Genomic DNA, 24,759 nt, shown 5'->3' on the forward strand with positions numbered 1-24,759 from the left:
CATCAGTAATAAAGCCATGACTAAAATTTAGATTTTTCTTTTTTATACTATATCTGGCTCCTACCCCCCTTCACTAAGAGTACTACATATATATATATTTAAGTAACAAATGAGAGATATTTATTTAACAAAAACTTGAGTGCCTTCTGAGTTCTGAGGATGTAACTATAAACAAAGTCCCTTCCCCTCGTGGTGCTTAGAGCTTAGGTAGGGAAACTGGAAAATAGCTGATGAATTCTTCAAGGAAAATTAGAGGGTGCTATTGAAACCTGTAGTAATGGGACTTAACCTATTTGCGGAGAGGGTAGTGCTTTTAGAAAAGGGAAGCATTCAGAATGAAGTAAGATTTTTGTTGGGATGCAAAAGAATTATCTCAGTGAAAGGGGATGAGGTAGAGGCAGGAAATAATTCTAAGCAAAGGAGAGACACCATGCACAAAGTCTGAAGTAAGAAAGAACATGGCAAATTTAAGGAATTGAAAGGTGGCTAAGATAGTTTGATCAGTAAGAATTAAGAAGAAAGTGGCACAAGTTGAAGCTGGAGAGGTAGGGACCAAATCATTCAAAATCTTATTAAATAAGGAATTGTCACTTTATCTTTTGCAACAATTAGTAATAGAGCTCAGGAGTAAAATGCTTCCCTCATTTTTACCAGAAGGTTAAGTTTTCATTTGTAGTTTTGTTGTATGCAATATTTGGGGGAATATTGCTTAACAGTTTGTTCCTCCCATCTTGTCAGAGGAATTATCTGTTTGGACAGAGGAAGAGTGTAGAAATTTTGAACAAGGGTTGAAGGCCTATGGAAAGGATTTTCATTTGATTCAGGCTAATAAAGTAAGTAATGATAATCTCTTTTTTGCAAAAAGAAATTTAGTTGAGCAACTCAAATGGTCATGTATCGTAATTTGCTATATTGTCTAGTGTTAAAGGTTTCATAATTAATGACAATATTTTCGTATTTAGTGAGTAATTATAGTAAAGCTGCCTATACTTCCTAACCTATAATAACCTGTTAGTAACTGTTTTCAGTGCGTCATATTGCAGGTGTTTAAGAATTGTACTCATTTACAAGCATGTTAATCAGCTTCTAGTTGGGGTGTGTTATGTGCAATGGAATTCTTTATAGCTGTTTTCCACAGTCTGTGACTATTTTATGGAGGGCCTTTGAAATAATTTGGAAACTTTAAAGCACTTTCAACATGACATTATTTGCAGTTAAAATATTTATTACATTTGCTTAAATCCTGAGTGGTCTAAAGTCAAATATTTAATATTTAACTTACTTTTAGTCAACATTTAATTTTCTAGAAGCTTCTATGTCAATAAATCAGCTTTATATTCTTATAATTCAAGGATTTTATTGAACATAATCATTTATCATTTCATGTTGATAATATCAGTCATGTAATTTATACTCCAAATAACTTTATAATTACTTACAGATTTGTTTTGGGGCTTAATTCTTATAACTGAAATTAGGTATAATTTTTAATAGTAACTATATATATAGAATAGAAAAATGTGTTGTTTCCATGAGCAACACATTAGGACAACAGATTAGGACAGGCAGAATTAAAGTCTTGGAGATTAAATGTAGGAAATTAATTCCTAGGCTTACGATTATCACATTACTTTTAGTTAGTAGAAACGACAAGGGTATTGGTTTATGTAATTCCTGAAAGATAGCTTCCAAGTTTTGTGTCGTAGCTTGTCCAGGACCTTGTTGAAAGTACCTGGGCTTATGTCTGAGGCTCTATAGAATAGTCTTCTACCACATCTCTCTTTTTATACATTTGGATGTGATTGGATTGTATCCAGTTGATTTTTTTTGACACATATTTAATATTTTTTGTTATTAATAAAATATTTACAAATCCTGTGGGTTCATTTCTTAAATTTTGTCGTGCATTAACTAGTTTATTCTTTTTTTTTTTTTTTTTTTTTTTTTGAGCAGGAACTGGGCAGTGAAGAGCCCCACTCCCAACTAGTTCATTCTTAATTATTTTGTTGAATGTTGGCAGTTTACTGCAGATAACACTAATAGAGAAATTTTTAGTTTTAGCATTTAGGATAACTTAGAAGACAATGTAATTAGTTTCAAAAATGTATAGCCCTAATGTTGTGTTTATATTATCTGATAACCTCAAATATAGTTAACATTCAAGAAAAGGAGTGCATTATGTGACTGGCCGTGTATGTTTTTGATTAAAAAAGAAAAAAGTTCATTGTTTCATGGTTGAAAGGGACAACATTTTTGGATGAGGTTTTTTTTTTTTTTTTTTTTTTGGTTGTTGTTTTAGCACTTCTGGTTGAATTAAAACACTCTTAACCAAACCATGCTGAATTACCTAAGGAAGGGACTCCTGGAATGATAGCTGATGTAACAAGCAGCAGCAACAACCCTGACCAATATGGTTTTTTTAAAGGAGTTAAGAAATTATAGGTGACTTGAAACTTAGAGCCAAGTAACATAAGTATTAAAAGTATAACCTTGATTTCTTATAAATGTTTGGGACAGTGGCATTTAAATGTTACAAGGTAGAAGTCAGCTGACCTCTACAGAACACTAAATTACTCTAGTGAACAAAAAGAGGACAGTAATTCTTTAAAAGGGAGAAGAGTACTCTAGTGAGAATATCAAGTTTGGTTTTATATCTGGAATTAAAATTCAGATCTTAATCATAAGTTCTATTTTGAGGGCTTTTGTTGAAGATTTTTCATAATCTTAACTTTGCATGCCCCAAAAGGACGTTATCTTTTTGCTTTCAGTAAAGTACAGTTGACTTAGTTTGAATCTATCTATAAATAAGATCCTAGAGGAGACAAAAAAGAGCTTGAGAGGATGATTTTTTTAAAGTCCTGATTGCTGTCAGTCTCAGAGCAATATTGATCAGAGCTGTAAAGTGCAAATGGGAAGAAAGCAAAATATATGTTGGGTAAGGGAGGGTATCATCAACATTTGTCCTTTAGGTGCAATCAGTGCTACAGAATATTTACTTCAAGAGCAGAAATTTATGGGATGAAGAAGTATATTGCATCCAAAACACATACAGACACTGGATTTCCTTTTAAATTGTCAGTATTGCTGGTGCAGTAGCTCATGCCTGTTATCTCAGTACTTTGGGAGGTTGAGGCAGGCAGATTGCTTGAGCCCGGGAGTTCAAGAACAGCCTAGGCAACATGGCAAAACCCCATCTCTATAAAAAATAGAAAAAATACCTGAGTGTGGTGGCATGTACCTGTGGTCCCAGTTATTGAGGGGGCTGAGGCAGGAGGATTGCATGAGCCTGGGAGGGCAAGGCTGCAGTTAGCGGTTTAGTGCCACGGTACTCCAGCCTGGGCAACAGAGCATGACTCTATCTCAAAAAAAAAAAAAAAAAAGGAAGAAAGTTACCAGTATTTTATTTATATACATCAGCCCTAAATCCTTAGTATTTTATGTATATACATCAACCCTACCGCCAGTTCTCCCGGCTAAGTAACAAAAAGGGATTCTGTCAGCATCATTTAATTCCATAGGCATTTAACATTATGTGAGGAGAGCCATTCAGTTGCACAAATAGGTACAGCACAGTAAGCCGCAAGAGTAACTTAGTAAACAAAGCATTAGCATTATTATGATACTTTTAACTCCCTGTGGCATCTTCCCAGACTTTCTAGAGAGTAAATTAACTGAGTCTGGATTGCTGTTGGGACTAGTAAGAGAATCTTTCAAAAGGGAATTTAAAGATACACTCCCTAGGTACTTGTACTCTGTGAGTAAAAGTATTAGCAAACTGTTTATAACATTTATTTTAACCTGAATGCCACTTCCAGGCTTGTGTGTGTGTGTGTGTGTGTGTGTGTGTGTGTGTGTGTGAGACTGAGTCTCATTCTGTCACCCAGGTGGGAGTGCAGTGGTGTGATCTCAGCCCAATGCAGCCTCTGCCCCCACCCCCACCCCCTGCTGGGGTTCAAGTGATTCTCCTGCCTCAGCCTCCTGAGTAGCTGGGATTACAGGCGCCTGCCACCACGCCCGGCTAATTTTTGTATTTTTAGTAGAGACGGGGTTTCACCATCTTGGCCAGGCTGGTCTTGAACTCCTGACCTTGTGATCCACCCCCCTCGGCCTCCCAAAGTGCTGGGATTACAGGCGTGAGCCACTGTGCCTGGCCAACTTCCAAGCATTTTTAATACATGAGTATATTTTTCTAGTAAATTAGGATGATGGTAGTAGCATTTTAAAAAGCACAGTGCTGTATATCTGAAGACCTGTTGCCAATATATTGTTTATCTTAACAGACGTTTAGAAAGAATAGCTTTCAACATAGCTGCTACAGTGTTGTATGTTATATATAGGATTATATTTCAGTTAAGGACTAGCCAAATTTATTTTCAAACTTCAGATGTTTATCATGAAGTAACTTTGTTAAAAAGGAGATTCTTAAAAACAAGCATTTGTTTCTTATAGGTCCGAACAAGGTCAGTTGGTGAATGTGTAGCATTCTATTACATGTGGAAAAAATCTGAACGTTATGATTTCTTTGCTCAGCAAACACGATTTGGAAAAAAGAAATATAATCTTCATCCTGGTGTAACGTGAGTTAATTTTTTCCTTAAGAGCTATATATACATTTTTGCTAAGCTTTTCTAGATTTTTCTTGAGTTATTATTTTGATAATCTTGCTTTTAGATCTTAACCAGAAGGCCGAGAGCGATATAATCTTGCTTTTATAATATACATTAAACTTTACCATCTATTATATCTTCATAAATAAGGCATTTAGACTTTTCAGTGTCTTATGAAATATTGTAAACTACAGTTCATATTGAGACAAGCGTATCATTAAAGCAAGATTTAGAATGCATATTTTTAATACACTGTTGAGAAGAAATGGATCAGAACAGCTGTGAAAGCATGTTTTTCTTAAATTCAGTTCCATTCAGTATAAGCACATACTTTTTTAATCTTTTGTTTTTTTTTCTTTTTTTGAGATGTAGTCTCAATCTGTTGCCCAGGCTGGAATGCAGTGATGCAATCTCAGCTCCCTGCAACCTCCGTCTCCTGGCTTCAGGCGATTCTCCTGCCTTAGCCTCCCGAGTAGCTGGGATTACAGGTGCCTGCCATGATGCCTGGCTAATTTTGGAATTTTTATTAGAGACGGAGTTTCACTGTGTCGACCAGGCTGGTCTTGAACTCCTGACCTCAAATGATCCACCTGCCTCGGCCTCCTAAAGTGCTGGGATTACAGGAGTGAGCCACTGTACCCGGCATACAGTTTTTTTATAGAGGAAAAAAACATGCATATGGTGACTTTCCTTTTCCTAGCTTTCCTGAATCTTTCCTCTAACAAGTAATATTTAAGAATTAGTAATGCAACTATAGCATAGTCCCAGTGACACAGATATGGGTTGTTGTATCCATTCTTTATGTAAAATGTCTGATATGCCTAATTTATTCCCATGTTAAGAGAATTTATTGTCTTCACCTTATTCAGTCTAGCTTTGGATTGAAACATTCTACTACCACTGGCAATTTGTTACTTAAATAGAGTATTGAACCCCTTGTCTTTCATGAATTGCTTTAAAATGGTGATTGTTATGGTGGAATTAACTTTACAGTACTATCCTTAATTATTCCCTAACGTTTACAGAATAAAAAAATAATGCAAAGCTGTGACTTTGTCAATGTACTCCAGTAAAGATGTTCTTAAAGCTGACCAAATAATTACCTTCGAAAGATGTGCTTGGGCTAGGTGCGGTGGCTCACTCCTGTAATCCCAGCACTTTGGGAGGCTGAGGCTGGTGGATCACAAGGTCAGGAGTTCGAGACCAGCCTGACAAACATGGTGAAACCCCATATCTACTAAAAATACAAAAATTAGCCGATGTGGTGGTGCACGCCTGTAATCTCGGCTACTCGGGAGACTGAGGCAGAAGAATTGCTTGAACCCAGGAGGCGGAGGTTGCAGTGAGCCGAGATCAAACCACTGCACTCCAGCCTGGGCAACAGAGCGAAACTCTGTCTCCAAAAAAAAAAAAGAAAGATATGTTTGTATGTTTATTTGATCTTGCTCTTCAGACTCCTAAACTGCACTGTTTCTTGGTCAAGTTCATTTATAGGTGTCTCTGCTGGTCACTTCCTTAGAAGGTCAAATGCTCTAAAGCCCACAGTAAAATAATCCAAAAGGGAATAAATGGGTATGATTCACCCTTGGAAATCATGGGACAATGGAGTGTGTACCTCATCCCCCATTATTCAAAGCTGGTGATTGCTAAAGTGGAATTTCATAAATAGCAGTATTCCAAATTTTATCTAATTGCTTAATGTTAAACTTATAGTTAATTTTTTTTTCCATTGGTAGTATTCAAGCATAATAATACAGAATTAGATATAGCATCCAGTCTGCAGATATATCTTAAAATAGTCATGGTTTTCAAGCTATTATATAGGGAAAAGCAATAGTAACATCTTTTATTTTTTCAACCATTTCAGAAATAATGTTCACACGTGAGCTTCAGTCAGTCTGTAATCATCAGCAGTAACAACATAAGAATGGCCATGCTGGTCAGACCCATGGTTCATCCAGTTTTCTCTTTCAGAAAGCATCACCAAAGTGTGGGCTGGTTTAGTTGGTCCTCTGTGATGTCAGGCTTAACAGGTTAGGTAGCGATGTGCCACCAAATGTTCTAATTTCTCTATTGATCTCCCCGTAGCTTCTGAAAACTTTTTGAAGATACTTTTATCTGTAACTTTGATGACTTTTAAGGTTAAATATTCTGTAGGTAGAGTGGCCACAGTTAAAAGTAAACAATATCTTAATAGTGGTCACCTGGTATAATAGTATGACGTGAACTAAAGTGTTTTTTCCCTTAGGCAGGAATACGATGGTTTTGTAGGCTTCAGTTGTAGTCCCACTGGGTTTTTTTAAATAAATTTTATTTAACTGAAAGAATCATACTTTTTTACTGAGACTCTTCCCTTTTAGCTGTGTTATGTCTTCTGTAAGAAGCAGTGACCAAACAGTACATTTCTTTCCAGATGGGGATAAATTTTTCTGATTTGCTTCCATTACCATCTCTTTCTGTTAATAGCTACACTTTAAGTGACTTCGTAAAACATTAAGCTAATGTGTTTAGAGAGAAATTTGAGTGAATTTTCTCATCCTCCTTTTTAGGTCAAAATCCATAATTCAGAGCACATTATCCTGAAAGTCATTTGTTCACCAGAATGAAACACATTTTCCCCTTTTCTGCCTACAAACAGCCTTTGAAAGATTCTGCTACACATTGTCCCTATTTACTACCTGGAAGAATTGGGAGCCCTATTGGAGATTTCATTGTAAAATATTCAGCTTTCCAAATAATTTTTCCAAAAACTAAAAATTAACTCAGCATAACTTTGATTACCTGAATGCTGCTCCAGCTTTCTAGATGGTTTGTCTGATTCTGCCCTTTCCTGAACATTCTGGATACTATTAATCTTTAGGAAATAATGGTAATAATAATTACCATCCTTTCACAGAAGTATGACTATATCCAGAAATTAAAAATAATTTTGATATCAACTCTTGTTTCCTTTACCTTGGCTTTTTTTATTTTTATTTTTTTTTTAAGATGGAGTCTCAACCTGTTGTCCAGGCTGCTGGAGTACAGTGGCGCAATTTCGGCTCACTGCAACCTCCACCTCCCAGGTTGAAGTGATTCTACTGCCGCCGCCTCCCGAGTAGCTGGGATTACAGGCATGCGCCACCACACCCAGCTAATTTTGTATTTTTAGTAGAGACAGGGTTTCTCCATGTTGGTCAGGCTGGCTCAAACTCCCAACCTCAGGTGATCCTCCTGCTTCGGCCTCCCAAAGTGCTGGGATGACAGGCGTGAGCCACCACACCCGGCCTTGCTTTGGCTTTTAACTTCCTTCATATTATCCATTCCCACCATAACATATTTATTTCCAACAATTCCTCATCATGTGTCTTCTGTTAGCCTTAGCACCTGAAGTCCCTTTGGGACTCATCACACTTATTTCTGTATGCTTCAAATTTGTTATGTAATTTTTCTATAATTATGAGTAGCATAAAGCTGAAGAGGTCTTCAAGACCATTTAATTCTATATAGATTTATAGGTATTCAAGACCATCGAATTCCCTTCATTTATAGATGAGGAAAATAAGGCATAGAATGTAAATTGAGTAGGTCATGGTCATGTACATTTCTGTGATATGTATTAGTTTTATACCTCAGACTATTAGAAGTTTCCTGAAGTCAGGTATCACATCCCTATATTTGTTAAATCCCTATAACCTAGGAGACAGTGATGACCATATAGGTTGAGATAACTACAGTTAATTGCATATTACAGACTATTAACACAGACTTTCAGAAAATTCCTTAGAGCTTCCACTGTTTCCTTCTTATTTACCCTGCTCACAAAATTCTAAGAGATTTGTCTTAATATTTCTATCGTATTTATGCTGAAGGAATTTTAAGATAAATAACACAATTAAAATTTTATTGAGCTTCTTTCTGTTCTATGCCTTGCACAACTTAGGTACCAGTGGTGCAGGTATAAACAAAATAGACTAAAAATTCCTGTCCTTGGGGAATTCTGGTGCAGTATCTAGTATCAGCAAACTTTTTCTGTAAGAGGTAGAGAATAAATATATTATGCTCTGTAGTAAGAAAGGACTTAATTGCACTACTTAGTTCTGCAGTTGTTGCAGGAAAGCAGTCAAAGACACTATGTAAACAAATGTGTGTGGCTGGGTTCCAATAATACTTTATTTACAAAAAACTGATGGCCAGCCCACAGGCTATAGTTGGCTGACTTGTATTCTAGTGGTTTAGTAGCACTTTTTGGATTATGAAACATTTTTATGTACATATATAATACAATAACCATGGGTGTTAGATAGGAGAGGTATGATCTATCTACATTTTGTAGGTAATACACTAAACCTGAGAGAGACAAGTCTCTGTCCCAGATCTGCTCACCAATGTCACTTAACCACAGTTATGTAGTTCAGGAATGATTTAGAGAGAAATGAGCTCACATACAATGAGAAAGTGACAGGATAAAACCAGCAGATAATCCCAGGAATTTAGTTAGCATTTTGTAGTTCAGATCTGGCAGAAATATAATACCAAAAATATCCAGGAAGGTTTTAGGAGGTCATCAGTCCTTTTTGTTGGGCTCAAATTTGTCTTTTAGGTATTGCCTTTAGGAGCTTTAAAATTCAATCTGTGTTTGTACAGAAAGTCTTTTGTACTCTTGCTAGACATCACCCCTATCACTTCAGTTAAGAGATCTTCCAGCTCTAGTTGGGCCACTCTGAGCACCTGCCTACAACTTTACAAGCTTTAAAATTTCCAATGGGTCTCTAAAATTTGTTACTTTAAAACCTTTATGTATTTTTCCTATAAACATGTAACCAAAAGGAGCTTTTCATTTAAATATTCAGATCCTGGTGTGATAGATGAAGCACTGGAATGAATGTTAAGTGAATGTTAGGATATTATTTGTTAAGAAAGCCTTCTAAATTTAACCTCAACTAATTTTTAATTTTCAGCTCTTTTTAATATAAAAATTGTTTTATTAATTTTAAGGGATTACATGGATCGTCTTCTAGATGAAAGTGAAAGTGCTGCATCTAGTCGAGCACCATCCCCTCCCCCAACTGCATCAAATAGTAGTAACAGCCAGTCTGAGAAAGAAGATGGCACTATAAGCACTACTAATCAAAATGGTAAGCAACCAGAGAAACATTTCTCTTTCTTCATAATAAGGGACACTTTCTTTCAGTGACTTGGGAAATTCAGTTTGGGTTTCTATTAAACTTCTAGATCAGAAAGTAAAAAATGATAACACATGAGACAAACATAACATCAGCATACATATATACTAACAGAATACAAAGTGATTGGACATCACTAAAAAGTAATTTTAATAAAGCATACTATCAACAGTGACTATTTCTTGTAAGAAATTTGTTCTTTTTCAGTAGCATCTCTTTTCCTATCTAGTTGGGTTGATGCCTAGATACAAGTATTTATGTTAACTCTTAGGTCAAAACCCTGCAGTTTCACATGTGATACACAGATCATTGTGAAATACCTTGATGTAAGGTAACAAGTGCACTGTTTTGAATATTTAAGTTCTCTTTGATAGCATAATAACCTTGAAGAATGAGAAAAGACAAAGCCGGTATCAACCTGTACATTAATATTCTACAGAAATATTTGTTTTTCTCTCCAAGAAAAAGGGAAGAAAAAGGCATACCAATTGTTTGAGGTTCAGATACTGTTTCCATTTGAAATATACAGTGGACCAGAGATCACTGTGCTGATCAGTAGTAAGAGCCAGAGAATTATTTTGATTTCTTCTTTGATTAAATGGTCTTGTTAAGTAAAAGAGTTCCAAGAAAGTAATAAGTTCCAGCCCCAGCTCCTCTGAGGAAACTGGTGATAAGAGAGTACCAGTGAAGAGCTGACTTCTTCCTGACCGAAACTGGAAGGGAAACACTGTGAAAGCCTTGATCCTCTTCTGACCTTTGGTCTCACATTCGTACTGCTGGAGTGTATATGCTTAGTTCATTTCATGACCCCTCTCTGTTCCCTCACTACTTCTAAGAATAAACCAAACAAACAAAACTTAGGGCCCATAAGTATGTCCTGGTCCAAGAAGGTTTGTTAACTTGATGTCTAATGTCTGTCACATGCATTCTGAAGTAGAATAAGATGCTGAGACTCTGACCTTGGGACTAACGGTATCGGCTCAAGGAGGCAGACGGTACTACTACTGCTTTTCCTGTTTGTTCTTAACATATTAACAGCAAATAAATCATTTTATTTTCCTTTTTAAAAAACTATTTGATGAGAACATGCTGTTAGGCTAGGAAAGTGTTCATAAGTTACTTATAAATTACTTGTAGCTCAAAAGCCACTCACATTACGTACAGTCAAAACTGCCAGCTTTTTCAAAGAAAGGAAGGAACTTGTCATCCCAGTATTGTATTACTTTTTTATATAGGGCTTTAATTAGTACTTTGAAATCTTAGTTATTTTTGACCTAATCACAGTGTCAGCTAGCTTTTTGGACTTGTTCCTACAGAATTGTTCTCTTCAATATATTATGATGCATAATCCCCATGTGCATTCATGATTTGAGTGCATTTTTGAGTTGGTCAAAATAGAATATTTTCTTTGATCAAAATGCAGTATTTGAGGCTCATCCTTTATGTTGAATATTTTTCAAGCAATTAAATTGTAATTATTCAGTGATGCATCCTATATTTTACTTCCTATCACCAAAATTTGCATTCCATTTTACAGTCAACTCTAAAATGAACTTTTGTTTTCTTTTATTAGAATAATTGCGCTTTTACTTTTCTCACCTATTACAGAATTTGTATTTACTTTTTAATTTGTTTTTACTTAAGTAAATAATTTAGCACTTTCAAGTATATGCTTGGATAGTGCGGCATTAGTTTTTTAACATTTTGACAGATTAAGTCTACTTAGGTAAATAATGTGTGATCTTCTTTTTTTTCTTTTTGAGGCAGAGTCTCGCTTTGTCGCCCAGGCTGGAGTGCAGTGGCATAATCTCGGCTCACTGCAACCTCTGCCTCCTGGGTTCAAGCGATTGTGCTGCTTCAGCCTCCCGAGTAGCTGGGAGACAGGGTGCACGCCACCACGCCTGGCTAGTTTTTGTATTTTTAGTAGAGACAAGTTTTCACCCTGTTGGCCAGGCTGGTCTTCAACTCCTGACCTCATGATCCACCCGCCTTGGCCTCCCAAAGTGCTGGGAATACAGGCGTGAGCCACTGCACCCAGCCTTGTGTGATCTTTTAAAGTACAGTTCCCATAGATTTACATTAAGAATAAAGAAGTCATGACATCTTGCCTTTATATGGCAGTTTACTCAAGCTTTTATAAGAAAGAGCATTCATTTTGCTTTTACGTGGTTTTAGAATGTTGAAAACCTTTTGTTGAATCTGAGTAATTTACTGCATTTTCCATTAATTCAGCTTATTTAGACTGCTGGATCCAGTGCTTATTTGCTGTAGCATATACCTAATATGCTTTTAACATATGCCAAATTCTGTTCTTAGTTCTTTACATTTATTAACTTATTTAATTTTCACAACAACCCTGTAAGGAATATCTATTATGATCTTTATTGTATATATGTAATGAAATGGAGGTACAGAAAGAGTAAATAATTTGCCTAAGGAGACATAGCTAATAAGTAATAGAGCAAGAATTTAGACTATGTATTTGATACCTTGCTTCCTTGATAACAATAACTACAATAAGCTGTTTTATAATAGTTTGCAAATTTAACTTTTTTCTAATTGTGGTTTCATTTATATTTCTTTCAATTTAGGAGTGTCATCTAATGGACCAGGTGAAATATTAAACAAAGAGGAAGTAAAAGTTGAAGGGTTACACATTAATGGACCAACAGGTGGAAATAAGAAACCACTTCATGCAGATATGGATACTAATGGTTATGAAACAGATAACCTTACCACTGACCCAAAACTTGCCCATATTACTGCAAGAAATGAAAATGATTTTGATGAAAAAAGTGAGAGACCTGCCAAAAGGCGAAGGGTGAACAGCAATGGAAAAGAAAGTCCAGGTTCTTCTGAATTTTTCCAAGAAGCAGTCTCACATGGGAAATTTGAAGAACTTGAAAACACAGATGACTAAATTTTAGACCTATTTTACTTTCTTTGGAGTAAATTCTGGTGTGACTAAAATTTTCAGGGTTGATGGGTTACCTTAAAAAGTTGATTTCCTTGGTGCAGTTTGAAAATTTGAATTGAGTCTTAACTTTAGGAAATGAGGTTTCGTAATTCTGCCTTTTGCAGATTTTTGTACTTTAAAGCTGTCAGACTCTTTTAAGGGTATTTTAAAAATTAGTAAATTTGAATGAACTAAAGATATATCTCTACCTTCTCATTTGAGTATCTTTAGTTCATTCAAATTTACTAATTTTGGTAAATTTGAATGAACTAAAGATATATCTGTACCTTCTCATTTGATGTATTAATCATAAAATTTCACTACAAGGTAATTTTTGCTTAGTTTGATGGATGAATGGGAAAAAACTCATGTCCAAATTTCTGCTTAATACCAATTTCTCTGAGTTTCTTGAAATGTCTTTAAAACAGACATTTTTCTCACCAAACAATTTGAGTATCTTTATTAAGGAAACCCTTATGAATCCTGAAAATTATGCTAGCATGATTTTTTTATATATAGAAGTTTAAAATAAACCAGGTCAGGTTTGTATATGTAAAATTGTTGACATCAATGATGTCTTTCCATATTCTTATCTGGGCTTAAGAAATACATTCTGTATTTTTCCAGATTCTTTGTAGCCTTTGAAAGATTTTTACAGTACATATGTCTTGACTGAGCTGTCCTTTCTTAATACAAAAGCTTGTATAATTTTCTTAACTTGTACAGTTGGTAAACTTTTATGAGAGGAATTGTTATTCTGAGTCTGTCAGCTTTCATTTTATTTTGCTAAGGTTTTTCTAATGAATTTTTAAGTGTTTGTGTAGTAATTAAGTCATATTTCTTATCCAGGTGGTAAAAGGATTATAAATTTTTTTTTTTTTTTTTTTTTTTTTTTTTTTTTTCAGATTTCTACTTAAGGGCAAGTAATTTGAGAATTCAGAAATTAAGCGTGATGCTTAGATTGCAGTTTGTTTTGCATTTGCTATAATTTTCAAAATTATTTTTGAAGCAAGGCAAAAGTTTAATGTCAGCTTAAGTGCTTAAATATATCATGCTGACCAGAATCCTGTTATTTTTATATGCATCATAAAATTTCCCATTTCTGCATTAAATAAACAGAGGAGGGGGTCAAGTGATACTTAGATATTGGCACACAGGGAACAACTGTTGGCAGGCAGTATCAATTTTATGAAGAGAAAGTGAAGTTTGAAAACTTTTCAAACTTTTCTAGTTACAATCCAGTTTTTCAGATTTGATGATGCTTTTCCAAAGTGAAAATAAGATACACAATAATCATTGCTCTGTGTGATTACAGATAGGATTATCCATCTGCATAGCCTTGTAAGAGTGCCATTTTATTTTTAGTGCTAAATTCTTGGTAAATAATGTAGTTTTATATAGCTGATAGACCAACCTATATCCAAACTTTTATAAAATATTAATTATTCTTGTTTTTCTCACACAGGCATACTTCAAATGCTTCTTCCAGTTCATTTTTCAGCCATCAGTTCAAGAGCCAATGCCTTTTTAAAATAAAGCTTCTGTGGTCTTGTTTTTAATGGCTCAACTGTCTGATGCAATTGAGTGAAGGTTTGCACTGAGAAATTATTGTTTAGGCCTTACCCCCATGAAGTATTACTGTTAACATACATTCAGACTGCTTCCCTTCACCAATGTGAACAACTTTTTTTCCCAAACAGTGTTAAAAGCCACTTTGCAACACTTGACTTCATCTTAATGTACATTCACTGTTGTTACATACATATCTAAGTAAATCAAAGTTTTGGGTGGAAGTGTTGAGAAGTATGAGTTTTTTGTTGTTTTTGTTTTGTTTTACTTAAAACTTTAATTTATCCAGAATGGCAGTAGCTTTAGCAAGCAGATGGTCACAATCTGTTTTCTAAATCATTTTTTATTAAATGAATCCAAAGTATCCTAGCTCTTTGTCAAAGATGGTCTATAGAAATGTTTTTAAAGATTAGGGATGCTGTACTTTTTGAATTATTGCAGTGTTGGAGATGCCATTTTCACCTTTTTAAAAAGATGCATTTTATTTGCAGGTTTGTGAAGTTCTCGCAAACTCTTACTACAGAAACGTTTTAAGTAAATTCTCAGGCATGTTTGAAAAAATATGGCACATGTATACATTTTAGGAAATGTTACTTTTGTTAATCTTTAAAAAATACACCTAATGAAAGACATTCCACTATTATGTGTAATGCTCAGCTTTTTGTAAAGAAATATTTAATTGTATTTTGTGTTTATACAGGTATTTCACACAATAATTTGTTCTTAATGCAGCCACTATAACTTGATAAGTCATTGCACTATTTAAAAAGTTTTAGTAATATCATGAATTTAATTTGCTTAAGATTTAGTACATTTTAGAACTTTTGAACTTTTGACAAATTGCATTGGGAAAAGAAGTCTGTTAATAGTGATTTAGTCTCCCCGCCTCATTCCCACCCCCAGCAAAGCACTATCATTTTCATTTGGAATGGGTATTTTCTATTTCATGATGTATTTTTAAATAGAGTTCAGGATCTGCAATTCAGTTCAACACAAGTTTGTTGAGCTTTCAAATGTATTTGAAGTAATATTTAAATAGGCATTTAAAATTTCAAATTAGATGTTAAATTTATGCATAGTAATTTTGCACTGTAAAATAATTCCCTTCTCCCATTCCTTGTCTGCCATTCTGAATATGCTTATTAAAATATTTTTTTAAACATATTTGCCTACATAATACTGTGTGAATATTTTCATTCACTAAGATTTTATTAGAGATTGTTTGAATGATGCATGTTATTGACAATGCAAATATATATATATACACACACAGTCTGTTTCTTCGATTCCTAGACATATTGCACTACTTTTTCAGTGGTTCTTGGTCCCCTTTACCGCATCTTGGGTGATGGATGTTTGTCTTCTTCCCCTTTGCCACAAGAGATCCTTTCAGTCCCTAGACCTCCATTCACTCTGTTTCTCTTCTGCTGGATTATATACTTTAAAAATAATTTGTTCCCTTATTTTGTAGTGGAGTTCATATCACATTATGTTTTGCAAAATAAAACTTGTTTTGTCACAATATTTTCTTTGCTATCGATGGATAATTAGGAGTGGGCACTTGGAATAACTGAGGGCTGGTGAATATAATAGGCAATATTTATATGTGTGCTGATGACCCTAGGGGTGTGTAACTACCAAATCAGAGATAGTAAGGTTTTCCCAACTATAATCCATATTCATGAAAAATGCCAGTGTGGAAAACCATGTAACATACAGAAGAACAGGAGTTCCCAAATTTTAACTTTTTATTCTAAAAATGACTTTCTTCTCTCAAAATGACTTTTTCTGTATCACATAATTCTACTGATAGAACTTTTTACCCTAAAAATTAACTCTCTTCTTTAATATCAAGTTCATCCTTTGCAAAATCTTAAAGGGTTTTCCACCCATCCATCCACCCACTTACAGACTGATTTCATCTATCTGGCTATCTGATTAATCTCTTTCTTTTCTAATAGCACTTTTCCATAAACTCTTGTAATATACCCTTAGTATTGTGCTGATCTTTTGACAACTATACGGACGTGGAGTTTTTCCTTTTCTGAATATGATTATTTTTAATTTCAGTTTGTCTTTAGTTTGTATAAAGAATTACAGAATGTAGAATGTAATTAAAATGTCATTCTGCTTGCTCTTGAGTAAGAAGTAATTTGAACACACTTTTAAAGGCTACTTATTCTGTCAAGAATATCGAAGAATTGCCATGTAAACTGGAGATGGATTCTAATTGTCCAAATTGATGGTGACAGTTTCACATTTAAATGTCAGTGATGACAAGCTTTCATTATGTTTCCATATACTCTAATATCCAGCAAGTACTTCAGCCTATACTTGGACCAGGTACTATGCTTGCTTGGCTTGTGGCTTCAGAGATGTGGCATGCCCTATTCTTCAAGAAGGCAGCAGATAAGTGTTAATGGTAGAAGTACATTCTGAGTACAGAGACAGCAAAGAGAGGAATAGGCACGATCTCAAGAAAATGAGTTTACCTTCCTCTTTGCCACATAAGTCTCGCTAAAGATTTTTCTTTTGTCAAACTTCGTATTTGCTGGAAATTAACCAACATGAAATGCATGATTTTCCCTAAGAAATTTTGTCTTTTAAAAAAATATTTCCTGCAGAGCCGGTTCTACCATAACAGCTGTGGATTATTTAGGACTCATCCCTTTTTTCTTGTCATTCACTGTCCCATGAGCACTACTATTAGGTGGAGAATCTCCTGATTTTCTGAAGTTTGTAAGAGGGGAGGCCTAATACAAATTTGGCCTGGTTATAGAACATTCACTTTTTGGTATTCTCATCGTTGTTAACATGAATGGTTGACTGAATGTAGAGTTGGCTGTTTTTCTGCACACTGACTGGAATTTGTAGAGTTCAGGTAGTTCTAAAATAAATGGTTTCACTCAGCAAAATTAGAAGATCTCTGAAATTGACTTTGGATTAATATGAGGAATATTTAAACTTCTAAAAAAATTATTTGAGACGGTCTCACTCTGCTGCCTAGGCTGGAGTGCAATGGCAAGATCATGGCTCACTGCAGCCTTGACATCCTTAGGCGCACGTAATCCTCCCACCTCAGCCTCCTGAGTGGCTGGGTTTACAGTTGTGCACCACCATGGTCAGCTAATTTTTTATTATTTGTAGAGGCGAGGTCTCACTATGTTGCCCAGGCCACTCTGGAAATCCTGGGCTCAAGTGATCCTCCCGCCTCGGCCTCCCAGTGTTTGTTGGGATTACAGGCGTGAGCCACCATGTCTGAGCTTAAACATTTTTAAAAAGAAGACATATGGGCCTTGAATTGGGGGTGGTTTCTTCCAGAAACAAGATCAGGTAGAGAACTGCATCAGGATTGATCTGAGCCACTTTAAATTCTTGACCAGAAAATCTAGATTTAGGTTAAGAGCTTGTTCCCAAGAGGGGCTTTTCAAATCCCTTAGTCTACTCTTGTCACCAGCTGTGCTTTAGCTGAATGAACATGAGAAACTAGTTCTGCTTAGGAGCTAATAGTGGTGCCCGTCCTTCTAAGTATATCCCTTTTTATTATTTCTGAAAGGTACTCCCTTAATCCCCTCTAAGCATGTATTTGTACATGACAGAAATTTACTTGGGTGGCTGGTGGTTTTGAGCTTTCAAACATCCTGAATTATAAGCTTTGTGAACTGCTTTGCTGTGTGGCCTCCTTTGTTGTCTTACGCATTTGCCTCTAGTGTTTAGTAGACAAATGTTTGTTTGCCTTTAAAAAACACACTATGAACATACGTGGACTACGTCAGCAATTTTTTTTTTTTTTTTTTTTTTTTGGAGACAACGTCTTGCTCTGTTGCTCATGCTGGAGTGCAGTGGTATGATCACTGCTCACTGCAGCCTCAACCTCCCTGACTGAAGGGATCCTCCCACCTCAGCCTCCCAGATGGCTGGGACAGGTGTGGGCCACCACGCCGTAATTTTTATTTTTTTGTAGAGACAGGGTCTTGCTGTGTTGCCAGGGCTAGTCTCAAACTCTGGGTTCAAGCAATCCACCTGCCTCAGCCTCCCAAAGTGTTGGGATTACAGATGTGACCACCACACCTGGCCACAAAATTCTTGTAGCTAGTGCAAGTAGATTAGAATAAAACAACTCACTTAGATTGCAGCAGATGGGAGCTGTAGTAGATACCTTTGAACAGAATGATACTAGTTTTGGCAAAGGGATCTATTTTCGTGTATATGTATAGTTAGGAAAAGTAATGAAGGTCATATGCCAAAAGTAACGGTTGTTTCTGAGTGGTGGACTTAAAGTGGCCAGACCCCTTATTAAAGAAGTCTCCTAGCACTTGGCCCAGGTGCCATTTGGTTTTGCATGACTATTTCCCCCTCCAACAGTAAGCCTCCTGAGGGGGAGGGTCGAGTCTGTTTTTCTCACCATCATACACCCACATCCAAGCACAGTGCCTCTTCCCTTACTCACTGAACATATTAGCATATAGGTTATAGTATAGCCTATAACCATTTGTCTCCTGCTTGCTTAGGGCCTAACTCTGGCTACTCTTTCCGGTGATACTGTTCTATTCTGCCTTTGGGGATACATCCTGAGTTGTCCTTTGTACCGCCGCCGTTCTTCACTTCCATCTGAGTAGTAGTGTAAGCGTGTTTTCATCCAGGTACTGCATCACTGGTAGAGGGTACCAAGCGTGTTTTCATCCAGGTACTGCATCACTGGTAGAGGGTACCACTTTACTTGCTTTTTGGGGGAGCTCCGACTCTAGGATTTTTGAAAACTTTTCTTTCTTCAAAGGGTTGCCTGGTTAAATTATGGAAACCAGCATCTCCCATTGCTTGTGTAATCCTATACCTACACATTCTCCCATTCTCTAAAACCTGTTGATTTGGGGGAGGCTGGAGAGAAGAGAAGAAACAATTACATGGATGTCAATGACCACATTGCTAGCCTGAGTCCCAGTTGCCCTCTGGGTTCCACAGAGAGTCACAGTCCCATTTTTGTGGCATGAATACTAGCAGTATCAGAGCCCTTTATTTCCTTCCCTAAAGTTTGTCAAAAAGTCAACTCATCATCTATGTGACAAACTTAGGAAGTGTTTCTGAACCACTGTCATTCATATCCATGCTAGTCTTCACAAGGTATGTCCTATAAGTTTAATGGGGAAAGCAGTGGATTCATCTGATGCTTGGAGTCACATTAATGTTTATTAGTCCTAAATATTCCAGAACAAAGAGCTGAAAGCCCACAGCACCTGGCCTTGCATTTCCTTATCTCCAACTATACCTCATATTGTTCCTCCATTTCAACCAAGGGATAGCCTAAAATATTATTTTATTCAGAATCCTCCCAATCAAAATATTTACATTTTTTTTTATGTCATACCAACTTTTTCCATACCCACTCAGTCAAATTCAGCCACGTTTCAAGATTTCTCCTCTTCATCTGGCCATTACTGTATAATCTGCGGTAAGCAAAATCTCTAAACTGGCCGTCTGTAAAATAAGGATGATACCAATGTGCCAGTAGGTCTGTTGAGATTATAAATGAGATACCTCATAAGGAAAATATTTTGTCCCTAGAGAGTGCTGGCTAATGACCAGGTAGGTAATAGCACAGGTCTACAATCGCTTATCCAAAACTCTTGTGGCTAGCGGTATTTCAAAACACATCCACAGCACGTTCTCAAACCTATGGCTGGATATATGGCCACAATAAAATGTATTGACATGAATTTCAGGTCAGATTTTGTAGCCAAATTCGACAAGAAAAAGCTTGGTTTTCAGAGCCCTGTGGATTTCAGAATTGCAAACTTGTAGTGGCTTTCAAATTTTTGCTGGTGCTCACTTGGCAGCTGGTCCCAACTGCCTTTACTTTCTACATAACTGGCAAAGAGACAAATTAGCAGGTGCACTCTAACCTGTATAGCAGCAACAACAGAACCTTGCACACTCTGAGCCTTCTGCAGAGCAACCGGAAGCCTATAAATGCAGCAGGTGAGTGAGAATAGGCTGCCAAAGCCCAGATGCGGTCCTTCTGGAATCTCTCACTCAATCCTCTTGTCTTACGGAAGGGAAAATCCAAGGCCGAAAATGGGAAAATGACTTGTCCGAGGTTCAACAACTTTAGACTGAGCTTCTTTGACAATGTTGGATGCCTGTATCCTTTTCCTTCATGGCACTTAATGGCTCACATGTATTCATGGCTAGAGCCATGGGCTTAACCCTTGTCCAGTCAATCCCGATGGCCAGAGAAGTAGGATACTATTAGCTACCCTTTACCCAACTTGTCTTTGCGGTTAGGCAGGTAGGTCTTCATCCTAAGACGGCAGCACCCTTTGGGTTTATTTGGCTACAATAGTTGGGGAAGATGCATTCCCTCAAAAGGAAAATAGGCTGGTCACAGAGAAAGACTATTAGGCAGATAAAACAAGTCTACTGCAAATATTATCTACCATTGTTAAGTGATTGCTGTTAAAAGCATAGCACTAATTATAAAACAATCTTCACAACGTTATTTTCCCCAATTTACAAATAAAACTGAGCTACCTTAAGAAGTTTTAAGACTTGCTCTTTCCAATGATCTGGATTTTGTTTACCTATTTTTCTAAGTCAGGTCTTTGTGTTTAGGGAAGATGTGTGTTGTAGAATAGAAAACATGTTGCTTGCAAACAATCTTTCTCCTAGCTTTTTCCCACAACTCTGAACTCTAGAAAAGAGAAATTCCTCCAGTTGGAAAAAAGATGTTAGTAGGCTCTAAGAATGGCAGGAATGTGAGCTTCATTCTCTAGAAAGACATCAGAGGAATGACTACACGGAGTACAAAACAGGTTGGACTCTAGGCACTGGAACTTCCAGTAGTAGAAACTATTACCAGGGCAAAGTTTGCAATTTGTTGTACCATCTGCCTTCAAAGGACACCTCAGAGTTGGTCATTAAGGAGTTCAGCAGTGACCATGATGCACTGAAGACAAGAGTCCCTCTTGTATCTTCTGAGCACAGGCAATTCTCCTGGATCTTGTGTAACCTTAGCGAAGAACTGGGACTGAATTTTCCGGTAGGTGGCAAGATGGGGACTCAGATATATTTTGATATAAAATAAAATGTACTGTGACATTTCTTTCACCCTCAAACATCATATACTTTACTGCTTGTTCTAGGAAGCTCCATGACCTCAGAGAAAAAGATAGGCTTTACAGAAAGGCACATTTATATTCTAAGCAAAGACTGTCTCACAAATACCACTGTCCAACAATAAAACTTTCCCATGCTTGTTTCACCTCTAAAATAACAATAGGACTAACTTTAAAGGATTGTTTAGAGGATTAAAATGTGTCAATATGCAAGGTGCTAAAAAAATGTGTAGCATGTAAAATGGCTCAATACATGTATTTTTACTGTGGTATAGCAGGCACTCTCTTTCTTGCTACACTTCAAATATTACTTTTTTGGAAAACTCTTGGAAATGTAAGTTAGTCACCTCAAAAAGTTTCCTGCTTTTACACTCGGAAAGCATTGAGGTTAGGTGAAAGTACACCATTATGTTTTGTAAGTTAAAATAATTGGGTCAAAACTTACTGGTTTACCTAAAATGCAGGACCATCAGCATTCTTGTATTGGTAGATCAAAATCAGCTTTAAAAACATTTAGGTTTGCAAGCATGCATGCTTAGATGTTCATTAGGTCATGGGATGGCCATGTGCAGCACTGGACTCTCAGCTCTAGCACAGGTGGGCCATGAGCCCTTAGGGAAAGGTTCCGTTCACCTGACGACTCCGGGGAGATGATCAGCTTCTCTGTCAGTGTCACGTGGCCATCTTAAGTCTACTTTGTCACTATTAGCGCCGCAGCACCCTGAGAACTGCCAGTTCGATCCAGAGAGAAGCTGAACTCGTAATTCTGATGGATGATGAAAACAATAAGATATTAAGAAATCCAGGCCAGGCACAGTGGCTCATGCCTGTAATCCTAGCAGTTTGGGAGGCCGAGGCGGGTGGATCACTTGAGGTCAGGAGTTCGAGACCAGGCTGGCCAACATGATGAAACCCTGTCTCTACTAAAAATACAAAAACTAGCCAGACGTGGTGGCACAAGCCTGTAGCTCCAGCTCCTCGGGAGGCTGAGGCAAGAGAATCACTTGAACTCGGGAGGCAGAGATTGCAGTGAGCCGAGATCACGCCACTGCATTCCAGCCTGGGCAACAGAGCGAGACTCTGTCTCAAAAAGAAAAAAAAAAGAAAAAAAATCCAAAGTGATAATGGGTGAAGTCTATTCAGCATCCTACAGTGGATTATTAAATTTTTAAATCTTAGTTGAGGAAACAGGTGTTTCAAATAATGTTCTGGACACTATTAGGAAACTTGTTTTCAATACAGGCCTCAAGTTTTAATTAAGTATTTAAGGTGGTTTCTTGAAAATAATTAAATAAAATGCTTAATTAAAAAAAAGTTCCCAAAGTTAAAATGGTCTCCTTAAGACATATTTAGGAAAAAAAAAAAAAAGAAACAACTTTACTTAAAAAGAAAAACAGTCTTATCACCTGTTAATTCTAATTCCTAAAATAACTCAAATCCCTTTCTTTTCTATGAAAAAAGAAACAACTGTACTTAGGGCCTCATCATTCTCACTAGCACAACAACCTGCTCTATCTGATGCACTCACCTCCAGTCCTGCCCTTCCGTGATCCCCACCTGACAGTCATCCATGCAGCAATCCCAGTGATCCTGTCATAGTGCAAATCTCATCTGTAGTAGTTCAACTTAGTCATGCTGGTAGCCAGTGGGCTAAGTCTAGCTGGCAGACGTTTTGTTTTATTTCAATGCCTTTGAGCAGGTATACACCCCAAGCCCCACCACTCACTCTAGGCATTCACACCTGGCCCCTGTGAGACATCTGAATTCGCCAACCTCTGACCTACAGTATACAATCCAAATACTACAGCTGGTGTGATCTTTCTAAAATGCAAATGAGGCCATGCTTCTGCCCTGCTATGCTAAAAAAAAGAAAAAAAAACAGACCAAAACCTCTGTCTTCATAGAGCTTGAAGTGCTATGGAGATGAAATAAGGGACAGAAGAGAACATGGTGTGGTGAGGGCAGGGGAGCCTATTTCAGATAGGCTGGTCAAGGAAGACCCACACAGATGAGGGCACGTACTGTAAGGAAAGATGCGCTCCAGTCAAGGAGTGGGACAGAGGCTCTAGAAGGTGGATGGGCTGTCCCCGCCAGTATTTTCTCAGGCAAATGCTAGTTGTTTTTCAGGAATCAGCTCAAATGCCATTTCTCCAAGGAAACCTTTCCTACCGTTCCCAGGTGGAATGAAATTCCTCCTCCCATACATTCATATGCATATCTCAGCTATACTTTCATAATTCTGTCATCATTTGTGGACACTGTCCTCAAAAATGTTCACTGAAAAACATTATCTGAAGGATAAATAGGCAGATATGATAAAGCACTCTTCATGAAACCCTCCTCTTTCTCTAACAACGAGGGATGGTATATGAAATATATTCTTCAGGAAGAACAGGGTTTTGGAATCAAAGTCCAGGTTTACATTTCTCATGTGAGTGAAGTTGGACAAATTCCTTAGCCTGGCTGAAGCCACCATTTATGCACCAGTAAAGTGCTGGAAGGACCAAATATGAAAAGGCACATTTTAGCCCCAACCCAGTGAAAGCACATAGTCGGCCGTCAGTAAATACTGCTTTTCCTTCCTCTTAAACTGCTTTCCATCATTTAGCTGCCAAAAGCAGGTGTTGCCACAAGAGGGCACTTTTAGCACAGCTGGAAAAGCATGGCTGCTTTGCCTTCTCAGATTAAACCAGCCACCATCTCATGCTTAAGCTTTAAATCCACAGTGGGTGAACAATGAATGAAAAATAACATTTGACAAGTATAGAGCAGTGATGTGTTTGGTGCTGCCAAGTCTATTACAGACAGACTTAAGGGAAACGAGAACCTGGCATGGTGGCGAAGAGCAAGGGTGTTCGAAGTCAGACTGATTGGGGTTTGAATGCGGGTTCCCTGACCACACCGGGCAAGTGTGGCCTCTCTGAGCTTCATCTATAGATGCCAGGCCTCTACTAGAGGATGGGTGCTGGCACCAGTGAACTCAGTCTGGCTTGATGGATGGATGAACCAATGGATACATAGGCCCCAAGTGATGAGAACTGTAGGAAAGAAGAATTGAAGTTACCTGGTAACTGCTGACCCACTGTGGGCACACAATTGCACTAGCTCTGTGCTTTCTCCTCTCAGCAGTGCATCATCTATAGTGTTGCCCAATACTGACAGCCTATGCTTCAAGGAAGTCAAGTGAGACAAGAAGCTATCAAAAAGATGAATTCTAACTTCAACAAATTAGAAAAAAATCAGACTCTAAGAGGGTTTTTTAAGTTGATTAAAACACATGTGTTAAGGACAATCTCTTCAACAAATGGTGTTGGGAAAATGAAATATCCACATGGAAAAGAATGAAGTTG

General features: G+C 37.1%; 1 protein-coding gene across 14 annotated transcripts in view; it reads left to right on the forward strand.

Moving 5' to 3' along the window:
* Window positions 1-17,212, forward strand: part of MIER1 (MIER1 transcriptional regulator) — a 63,085-nt gene extending 45,873 nt beyond the window's left edge. For 11 of the 14 annotated variants that reach the window (XM_030812983.1, XM_003265204.4, XM_012506614.2 and 8 more), the window contains 4 exons: window positions 739-833; window positions 4,450-4,577; window positions 9,585-9,724; window positions 12,364-17,212. In XM_030812983.1, the coding sequence (XP_030668843.1) occupies window positions 739-833; window positions 4,450-4,577; window positions 9,585-9,724; window positions 12,364-12,692 (692 nt within the window). In that variant the 3' untranslated portion in view covers window positions 12,693-17,212. The remainder of the gene's footprint in view (window positions 1-738; window positions 834-4,449; window positions 4,578-9,584; window positions 9,725-12,363) is intronic. The other 3 variants (XM_030812989.1, XM_012506617.2, XM_030812992.1) reach the window with 1 other exon arrangement.
* The last annotated feature ends 7,547 nt before the right edge of the window (window positions 17,213-24,759 follow it).

This window comes from Nomascus leucogenys, chromosome 5 (assembly GCF_006542625.1).
Source record: "Nomascus leucogenys isolate Asia chromosome 5, Asia_NLE_v1, whole genome shotgun sequence".
Classification (NCBI taxonomy): domain Eukaryota; kingdom Metazoa; phylum Chordata; class Mammalia; order Primates; family Hylobatidae; genus Nomascus; species Nomascus leucogenys.